Below are 11,549 nucleotides of genomic sequence, written 5' to 3' on the forward strand. Positions count from 1 at the left end.
TCCCCGGCCTAGCAATTTGTGGAAATACTAACGAGGGAAGTCTCATATCCTGGAATACTGTCACCAAGAATAACTTCAAGGTTGCGACATATAAAGAGAGCTGTTAAAATGTTACCACTTCAATTATTTTCTGTAATTTGAAATTGGTCAGCATCTTATATTGATCGCCATTAAAGCATAAACACAACTTCCTTTTGCTTTGAAATTTTACTTTTAGATTGGAGAGAACTATATCTTTCAGTATAGACATACCAAGTTAATAAAGAATTGCTCAAGGTAATATATGTATTTGACGTGTGTATGGGATCCTTTGTTTATTTTGTTACTACTAGAATTTTATGGAAAACATCCGGCCTGATTCTTACTTATACGTGATCTATTCACACCTACAGTTGTCCTTACGTGATATGATTTGGAACATGAATATCACAAAATAAGGGCTAATAAAGAAACATAATGAGAGTGTATGTGAAGTTAAAATATACGTCTCTCAGTCACCTCTTTTATTCGTTTGAATTAAGTTCTATGACTGACTTGCAACTCGTCAAGTCACATCTTAAAGGGATAATAACTCTTCGTATGAGATCTATATTTCACAATAAAAACACTGTAAACAACTCATAGAAATATAATATATTCTGTTTTACTACAAAAACAGCAGTTATAGCTATTATGCAGATATCTGAATAGATGGCTATACTCTGTTATAATCTCTTAAGTGATTATAACTTTAAACCAAAATTTTTAGAAAAAAATCAGGGACTAACTTTGAATGTAGAAATGGATTCGTTAATCATTGGTTAGTATAGGAAAATTGTCGTTTACTCAGACAATTTATTTTTTGGCCAAAACGAACAGTTGTTATCCCTTTGTTATAACAGAAATATAAGACTCAGCACCAAAATCAACACTCTGAAAGCCTACATATGGTCCATCCTTCTGTACGGATGCGAATGCTGGACGCTAACAAAAAACCTCGAAAGAAGACTTGAAGCAGCAGAAATGTGGTATATCAGAAGAATTATGAGAATATCATGGACTGAAAAGAAGTCAAACGAAGAAGTAATGGAAATGGCCGGGTACAAAAGATCCCTACTCAGAACCATCAGAAAAAGACAACTACAATTTTTTGGGCACATAATCAGAGCTGATGGAATAGAAAAGCAAATACTGTGTGGAAAGATTTGTGGTACCAAAAGCAGAGGAAGACAACGCACAAAATACACAGACAGTCTGAATAGCTACGCAATGAGGAAAGAATCCCCCAACAATGAACTCATCAGGAGAACTGACAACAGAGAGGAATGGAAGGCCATGATCGCCGATGTCTGCAACAGACCTGGCACATGAAGAAGAAGAAGAAGTTATCCCTTTAATCATTTAAAACATATATCTTTCCATCAATAACTGATTGCAGTGTAAAGAAATGTTAAAAGCTGATATGCAACCAGCTTCATATATGTTTATAAATAAGGGTTTGACTACATATGTTGCAGTGAAAACTCAGCCGTGTCTCTGAAGGTGAGCCGGTATGATTCAAATATCATTTTCCCTTTTGTATTGTTTTTCCCCTTCTTTCCCTATTTCTGATGTTATGTCACCCAGGTGCCTAAAAATTGCGGCATGCTTTTTTCACTTCTGTTTTTAGTCAACTGTCCAATTGTTTTCAAAATGACAAAGCGGTCCTTTCATCTATTTGAATACCGTCATCAAAAGTTGACCAATTTTCTCATTAAAGTTTTTCCTTTCTCACTATTAAAAATTGTTATTTTTTATTGATTTAAAGTATTGATATCGTAAAAATTTTTTTAAAAATATTTTGTTTTTAGAAAACTGTAGGGTTTAAGTAACAGAACCGCATGGGGTGCCATGGTGAATAATACAATGAAAAGGAAAATGTTGCTCTTACGGTATTTAATTTCATTGCACGTATATGTATATAAGTAATTGGCATACGTGAAACGAGGAAAAAAGCAACTTGGCAAATTTAAGCCTTTTAAACGCATCTGTCTTCCTTAAAAAGAGAGATCATATTGAAGCCCTTCCCTGAGGAAGCCATTTTAAATAATACAATGTTGTACTTTGCCGGCGGTAAAGATCCTAACCTTAAATGCACGTGTATGTATTACCTTGATGTTTACAAGTAGCTATGATGCTTTACCACCTTTTAAAAATATTCTTTGTTTGCAATATAGCAATCAAATTTAAATAATAGACTCTAAATGGTAGAAAGCAGGGAGATACTCTCGGATACTATACATGTCACAGTAATAATGGGAATAGTGTGGTAGACTACATGGTGATTGGTTCAGATCTATTGAAATCAATCAAAAATCTCTGTGTAAACCCCATTGCCTATATCTCAGACCATTGTTTACTGGAATGCATTCTTGAAATGAAATTAAAACAAGGTGAAAAAACACAACAACATGAAACTACAAATATTAAAAGCAAATTTATATGGGATAAAGATTCCAAAGTAGCCTTTGAAGAGGTTTTCATAAGTGCAGGAATAACACAAAAAATTATAGATTACGAATGCACCTCCTTTGCTAATAACGAATTAGGAGTAAATGATGCAGTGAATGAGTTCACAAACATAATGGAATCAGCAGCAAACCGGGCACTCAAAAGAAGGCGTTCACATGTTAACAAAAAATCCAAACACAAAATGAAACAACCGTGGTTCGACCAGGACTGTAACATACTAAGAAAAGAAAGTATAGGACTAGGAAAAAAGCTGAGAAGAGACCCATTTAATATGGCACTGAAAACTAGTTATCATCGAGCAACAAAAGAATACAAAAAACTAGTGAAATATAAAAAGAAGCAAATGAAAAACAATATTTTGAACAACCTATTACACATGGAAAATAAAAACCCTAAAGAATTTTGGGAAATCATAGGGCAACTGAAGGGGCAAATGAAAAGTGACTCATCGGAATACATTGAGCCCAATACTTGGTACAACTACTTTAAAAAATTAGGTGAGAGTCAGAACTCTCAAAATGATCAGAACTTACACGAAAGTCTAGCCAACCTAGAAAAACACTTAGACCAAGAACAATACAAAAAGTTGGACTACCCCATAACCATCAACGAAATTAAATCAGCTATCAGAGGTCTGAAAATCAGAAAATCATGCGGAGAAGATACAATATCTAATGAAATGCTAAAAACGTCTGCCGCATTCATAGCTAAATCACTGGCTAAACTATTCAATCTAATCCTAGGTAGTGGTAAATTCCCCTCTCTTTGGAATAAAGGTATGATAAAGCCACTGCTGAAGTCTGGAGATCCCTTAAACCCACAAAACTACCGAGGAATTTGTATAAGCAGCTGTTTAGGAAAACTTTTCACTTCAATTCTAAATACCAGGCTTCTCTCTTACATCGAAGAATGTGAATCTCTTTCTAAAGAACAAGCAGGGTTCCGCCCTACATATAGAACCTCAGACAATATGTTCATTCTTAACAGCCTTATTAACCAATTCATCAATAAGAATAATAAGATATACGGAATCTTTTATAGATCTTAAAAAAGCTTTTGATAGCGTGTGGATTGAAGGTCTATTCCTCAAAGTATTAAAACAAAAAATAGGAGGAAACTTTTACAGAACAATAAAACACATGTATCAAACTACAGAGCTGTGTGTCAAAATTGGCCAAAGACGCACAAACTACTTTAAGACAGATATAGGAATAAGGCAAGGTGACAGCTTGAGTCCAATGCTTTTTAATATTTACATAGATGATATGAAAAATATATTCAACAGCACATGTGATCCCGTAAAAGTTAATGCCAACACTACAATCAGTCACCTTTTATATGCTGATGACCTCGTTATTCTATCTAAATCTGCAAAGGGCCTACAAAAAAGTCTGGACAATCTGGGGGACTACTGCAAAAAATGGAAACTCACAGTCATTACCAACAAAACGAAAGTAATGGTATTTAGTAAGTCAGGCAAAAAACCAAACTTGAATTTCACAATAGACCATCAAACAATAGAAATAACACATGAATATAATTATTTAGGGATAAAATTCAAACCGAATGGATCATTCAAAAGCGCACTTGATGATCTGAAAGGTAAAGCCATGAAGGCGGTTTTTGCAGTTAAGCAGGCTTTACAGTCCACCACCCACAATATGACCCAGACACATTTAAAACTCTTCGATGTCCTTATAAAACCCATACTGATGTACGGATGCGAAATCTGGGGACCATCAATCACATCTAAAAGCATAAAATCTCTTAAATACATGAATACTTTGCCATTTGAAGTAGTACAAAATAACTATTGCAAATACATTTTAGGTGTGAGGCGCAATGCCAGTAATATAGCAGCTAAAGCAGAACTAGGTAGATTCCCAATTACACATGACATAATTTGTCATGCTACATCCTACTGGCAAAGATTTTCTGAAATGCCAAAGCAGCGCTTGGCAAAAACAATGTATGAATATGAAACAAAACATGATACACAGGTAAAAAATTGGTCAAGGGAAATCAAATACATTACTCAAAATCTAATGAAAACACAGACTAATACCCCCTCGAAAGCAGAAGTAAAGAACGCACTGGAAAGTCATTATACCCTTTTGTTTCTCAAAGAAATAGAGCGAGAAAACAGCATACTACGTACATATCGATTATTTAAAACAAATTATGAAAGGGAAGCGTACACAACAGCACCTATACCAAAACATGAAATGCAAAATTTGGCAAAATTTAGAACAGGGGCACATGACTTAGAAATCCAAAGAGGCAGATACCGAAAACCAAAATCAATACCCCCTGAAGAATGGATCTGCAAGTTATGCTCAGAGGAAGTGGAAAACGAAATACACTTTCTTTTAAAATGCCCCTTACTCACCAAACACAGGGAGATCCTAAAACCAGATCCTACACAAACCCCAGAGGGTCAATTCAAATGCATAATGCAGTCAAATGATTTACAAGTTATAAAGAATGTGGCCCACTATATCACAATGTGTAATAAGGAAAGAAAGAATATTCTCAACCAACCACCACCTAGTCAACCAAAGTAACTGAGCGTATACTGCAATTGTAAAATCTGATCACAGTTATTGTATAAACAATATTGTAATTTACTATTGTAATTTTAGTTATATGATTATATAATGTATACTGTTAGGTCATAGTCATTGTAAAAAATGTACTTGAACCGCAATAAATAAATAATAAAAAAAAAAGCTTAATGCCTGAGTTGTGTCTTTTAGGTGTGTTGATAACAGGTTTGACATTTTAGTGACGGTTATTTGTCTTTTTCTTGAGTTTTAAAGTGAAAATGAGGTCGAATCCGAAATTGTATTGTTAATGTCAGTATTTCAGGATTTGTTCTCTATCATTAAAATTAAAAATGGAATAAAACATCAAAGCAAAATACAGGAGCAATAATTCATGAGTGGGGGAAGTTGTTTTTGCCCCGAGGAAAAGTCGTTTTAGCGGGAAGGTATCGTTTTGATTACCTACAGGGTACCCCTGTATACACTATTACACTACACCTCTATATATATATCACACCTAACACAACTGTAAACTTCGTAAGTTTAAAATCTCTTACCTTAAACAAATGTCATAAAACCTTACATCACAATTAACCAAACCTTAGACTTTACTGGTGCTCGTGGTGTAAACTACTGTACATAAGTGTTTTTCCTTGAGGCAAAAGCAATTTCCTCCACTCACGAATCATTGCTCGATCCATCTCTGTATATTGCTTTCTAAGCTAGCTTTGCTATGTTGATTTTGCTTTTTTATTCACTCACAGTGTATTTAAGTGTTTATATGAATTATTCATGTGTTTTAGGGAAACTAGGACGGTGTTGGGCAAAATGATTGAAATGTTAGTAAAGTTTTTTTTTCTAGGCTTGCAATTGTAATGAGATTTAGAATATAAAGTACCCCATAACACTTTGCGGTAATTACAAGTATTTCAAAAGCCATTCCATCTTAAATTCGGCTAGCACACGTGCTTGATGTGTCCATAATTTTCTAAATATGATCTAATAGGGAATAGGTTATTTATGTTCCGCTGTATTATACATGTATTCATAACTTTCAGCATTTCACAAATATTTTTGTTGTATTGATTCATTCATGCTATGTGTAGAAGCTAATCATGAGAAAGGTTCTCATTAAAATAATGCATATTAAGCAAACGTTTGAGACCCGCATTCTTTATTACATTGCCAATTTAAGGAGTCATTAAAAAATTGCAGAAATACGTGCAACAAATAAGGTAATGTGTGTTTCATATCAAGCCTCGTATTGAATCACAACAAATCAGAAGTCACGATATTTTTTGTCTCAAAACATCTGAGGAGTGGCATTCGTCTGGAGTTAAACTGTAGGTTATTGGTATATTGTTCTTGTTTTTGCGAGAGACACTATGTTTGGGCATTCACTGCTTGCAGCGTTGGTTCTGATTCAATGTATTGACAGTGGAGAAGCCATGGGCGGTAAGTCTATGAATATCAGACCTTTATTATGTCTTTGTTCACATGTATTTATTTCTCTCCATGACTGCATTATTGGATCGAGTACACATTTTATATATATATATATATATATATATATATATATATATATATGGGTATACCCATAGGGTATGTCCGATCGTCAGGAAGTGTTTATTAAAAAATTAACATACATGTACTCTATGGGTATGCCCATGAAACCCAGTTTTTTTTTTTTTTTTTTTTGGATAGTGTATAAATGCTCCGCATAGTTGAGCTCTCTGGATGCCACACACACATATATATAGATAACTTTCCACCTGAAATGACTGGAGAAATAACAACAGGTTTGAGGTGAATAATCATTTGCAGTTAATCTGCACTTGCAGGTAAATAAGTGAATGTTGCCTGCCAGCAAGATTACCACTCAACCTGCGTTTATTTGCTTTATTGGATGTATTAGTTAAAACATTGTGCTGGTAATTAACCCGTGCATGCAATGGCGAGCTAATTAAAATAATGTATACTGGTGGGGATGATGTTACTGAAATTGTACCGTTAAGTGGTCAAATAAAGGTGCATATCGGGCAAATAGACAGACCACTCCTTTTGTAGGACGTTTCTCTGCAGAAGGAAATGATTGGCAACTCTCACGGTGAGGACGTGCGTTGGCAACCTGTAGAATGGTTCCATGGCCTGTCCTACTGAAAAATGGCATTACCAACTGTACCAGGATTTTATTTCTGAATAGAATCCGATGAGTTTGCCAGCAGTAATGTAAAGGGAAGTATGTTACTGTACTTGAACACCCACGCCATACCATTGCACTGTCACCACTACATTTGTTTGAGTCACATCTATCTGGACTCGCCTGTATACGTGAGTTATGTCATTGCTTATCTGGGTTGTAAATCTGAACTCAGTAAAGGCAATGCAACCAGTAATCATTCTTACTTTGCCCAGCGTTTCTGAAAGGTTGCCAACGCAAGAGAGGTTCTTTATCTTGCCAGTGGGTCCTGGTCGCACTGCCTAAAGTCTTCAACAAAGGTTTGGCTCAATTAAACGACTTATTACAATTTGACCATTAATGGAAGTGTGAGTGGTCCTTCTGGGGGATATTTTTAGCTTTCTGGTAGGGTCAGTAAGGTTCCGTATGACAGTCAAATAAAGAAAATTGTCCTTAAGTGGGGATGTGACACGACATCGATTAACCTGGGACTGTTGCCTACAATGACAAATTATGTCGCTGGGGCACGGAAAAATGTGTCAGTCAATGCTCTTACAGTGTGAATCTCACGATAGCCATTCACATGGGCATTGCAAGTACGCTATCAATCCAGCAGAGCCTCTCTTTTCCCAAGCATAAGCCCCAGGAAGTTGTGACATCATATACATTTACCCAAATATTTACCCATTTCACCCCAATAAAATCATTATTATTACTTTTAACCAGTGCAATTTTTTTTAAATTGAAAGTCATTTTAAATAAGATTGTAGTTAATGTGGGTTGATGACTTTGTCTTGGAATTGCTTAATTTTTATGACAGTAGGCATGGTTCTTTTTTTTTTTTTTTTTTTTTTGTATCTTCATTGGCAAGCGTTAATCAACTTCTTTTGAGAAGTATACATTTTCTCCAAAGGGGTGTGTAACTGATGTTCAATAATCAGACATAGCAGTTTTGTTATTCAGAGGCACTACAGCTGTCGGTTTATACATGTATATAAATTATCTGGGATAAACAACTATAAATCAACTTTGCTTGATAACAACTGTTTATTAGTTACTTGTACTTTTAATCCAATCTAAATAGCATGAAAGGCAACCCACACACTCCAGGTGTATGAGAAATCAATTACAAGGGTAATTGTTTTTTTAATAAAAAGCATGGCACTTCAATATAAATTTCATCTATATCTTTATTGCCAAAAATACGTGTAATTAATTACGAAAAAAATAGAAAAAAATATTTTCTGATTTCTTTAACAAGCCAACAAAATAACAGCCAACTGTCATTTTCATGAATTTGCAAATATGTATTTTTAGTTGTAAGTCACAAATTAAAGTGACTGTTTTCCAGTTTAACTTATAGACATGGAATATACACCAGTACGCTTAATCAGCAATTCCAGATCATGAATGATATAGTACGGCTTTGTAGAGTTTGAATGCGAGTGCATATATTTCAAACAAACGTTGTACAACCGATTTCAACAATTTTTACTTCTAGCTGGCACTCGGGTTCTCCACTTCCCTGAGCCAGATAGCACCCTATCATGGTCACTACTGCACACAAGTACACCTGATTTAAATGCCTTCACAGCCTGTGTATGGATCAAAACCATCCGCACCACAAGCGGCCCCATTCTATCCTACGGCTCAGAGAGTTGTCGCCAGTGTATTGAACTTGGATACAGCCCCTTTGGTCACGGCTACTCCGTTGTTTTGAAAGGTGATAATGTACTGAATGGGTCATCTCGTGCCGAACCGCCCCTACCGGCCGATGGGAACTGGCACCACTGGTGTGTGGTGTGGAGTGGTGCCAGGAGAGAGATTAATATCTACAGGGATGGTCTCCACGCGCTGAGTCAACATGTTAAAGTTTCACGTATACCCGGAGGTAATATGTCATGATAATTTGAATAATATGGAAATTTATAATTTTTATAAACTTGCTGTAGTCTCTTATCTTCCCAGCATATTAATATGAGCAAACAAGGCACAGCATGTTAAAAAATTTTACTGTAAACATCGTATACATTTTTTCATTGAAATGTCTAAACTTTCCACGGGGTTGCTTTTGGTGATCATGTCATAGTATTCACTTGTAAAATAACGACCAGATCAATCAGTTGATATGACCCATGATCTGGCATAGTGGCAAAATGTTTTAATATCCCTTACTCTAATTTAGAACGAGTCGGAACGAGTCCTTATAACTTCTGTAAATATGTATTGTTTACATAACATTATTGTTTCAACTTGTTATGAATAATTAAGTCTTGATTTTAAATTCATTTCATTCTAATACACAATTTCAGGTGGTAAATGGGTTGTTGGACACACTCAGTGTGAGGCAAGTCCTGATACTCTTCCTAAGCATCCATCATTCGTAGGGTTCGTCGGCGGCGTCAACGTCTGGAACCATGATAACGTCGACATCCCCGGCCTGGCAATATGTGCCAATACTAACGAGGGAAGTCTCATTTCTTGGGATACTGTCACCAAGACCAACTACAAGGTCGGGACATATGAGGAACATTGTTAAAATGTTACCACTACATTTACTTTTCTGTAATATGACATGGCCTGTATCCTATATGGATCGCCATTAAAGCATCAGTACCTCTTCATTTTGCTTTGAAATTGAACTTTTACATTGGAATGAACTATATTTTCCAGAATCAAAATACCAAGTTAATAAAAATTTACCGAAAGCAACCATATGGATTTGATGTGAATGTGGTACCCTTGTTAATTTTGTAATAATTGGAATTTTATTAAAACCATCCAGCCTGTTTCTAACTAATACTGAATCTATTCGCACCTACAATTGTCTCCACTTGACCTGATTTCGAATATGAATATCACAGAATAAAAGCTAAAAAAGAAGCATAAGAGTGTATGTAAAGTTTAAATGTATGATCTCTCCGTCAAACCTTTTATTCATTCACTTCATTTGCTTTTTAAATTAACTCCCGTGACTGACGTGCAAGTTGCCACATCACATCTTAATAAATAAGAATATAACTATTTCCATCAATTACAGATTGCAATGTAAATTAACTTTTAGCTCACATGACACCTGCTACAAATACATACTGTAGACCTGAATTTGTTCAAGCTTAATGCGAGATACATTATTAATTAACATACTATTATATCTGACTACATCCTTCAGCGTTGCTTAGCATTGTAATCAGTTGCAGTGACTCAGATTTATTTTGTTAAGTAACTTTACATACAGAAGTAAGCGATGCCCGCATACAAAAAGCAATGAGATTTATATCCGATGCCTCGTTTTGAAACATAAAATAAACCGAATGGAAATGCTGCAGTACATTGGTGTACTTTCTTTGTTTCTGTAAGGCCCCTATTTCACACAGACCACGAATCCCACCAATCGCCAGGAATTGAGAAATTTCAGGATTCGAGAGGATTCGTGAGATTTTGCCAATTTTCTGGTCTAATTCGACACGCTCACGGTTCAGTTACGATACAGGTACGATAGTGTTACGAATATTCGTGGTATTCGGCTGGAATCGCACGAATATTGTCCAGAAATTCACTACGATTTTTTGGAATCGGGAGTTCGCGGCCAAAACTTTGAACAGCTTAAAATTTTTGCCACGAATTCCCGATTGATCAAGAATTGCAAGAACTGACTACGATTATATACGAATCTGTTAAGAACTTCACGAACTGATTACGATTCAACCACGAATCCTGAAATTTTCAATTCCTGGCGATTCGTGGGATTCGTGGTCTGTATGAAATAGGGGCATCAAAGTTTTTGCCACCAATGCCTGTTGGTCACGAAGTGCAAGAACTGACTACGATTATATACGAATCTGTTAAGAACTTCACGAGCTGATTACGAGTCAACCACGAATCGTGCAATTTGTCAATTCCTGGCCATTCGTGGGATTCGCATAATGCCCCTATTTCACACAGACCACAAATCCCACGAATCGCCAGGAATTGACAAATTTCAGGATTCGTGGTTGAATCGTAATCAGTTCATGAAGTTCTTAACAGATTCGTATATAATCGTAGTCAGTTCTTGCAATTCTTGATCAATCGGGAATTCGTGGCAAAAATTTTGAGCTGTTCCAGCCTAATCCCTAGAATATTCGTAACACTATCGCACCTGTATCGTAACTGAACCGTAGAGCGTGTCGGATTAGCCAGAAAATTTGCAAAATCTCACGAATCCTGGAATTTGTCTATTCCTGGCGATTCGTGGGATTCGTGGTCTGTGTGAAATAGGGGCATTAGGGACACTATCATGTATGGACGTCCACTGCTTGCAGCGTTAGTTTGGATTTCTTGTATTGACAGTGGTA

The 11,549-nt window shown here is 35.8% G+C and overlaps 1 protein-coding gene across 1 annotated transcript; it reads left to right on the forward strand.

Moving 5' to 3' along the window:
• Positions 1–6,334: 6,334 nt before the first annotated feature.
• On the forward strand, positions 6,335–10,501 carry LOC147760553 (pentraxin-4-like). Its single transcript, XM_086994309.1, has 3 exons — positions 6,335–6,488; positions 8,714–9,103; positions 9,525–10,501. Exons 1-3 carry the CDS (start codon positions 6,419–6,421, stop codon positions 9,749–9,751), a joined length of 687 nt encoding a protein of 228 aa, XP_086850435.1. The 5' UTR covers positions 6,335–6,418; the 3' UTR covers positions 9,752–10,501.
• The last annotated feature ends 1,048 nt before the right edge of the window (positions 10,502–11,549 follow it).

This window comes from Lingula anatina, chromosome 8, assembly GCF_051362555.1.
Source record: "Lingula anatina isolate TDL-2025a chromosome 8, LinAna3.0, whole genome shotgun sequence".
In the NCBI taxonomy this organism is placed as follows: Eukaryota; Metazoa; Brachiopoda; class Lingulata; order Lingulida; family Lingulidae; genus Lingula; species Lingula anatina.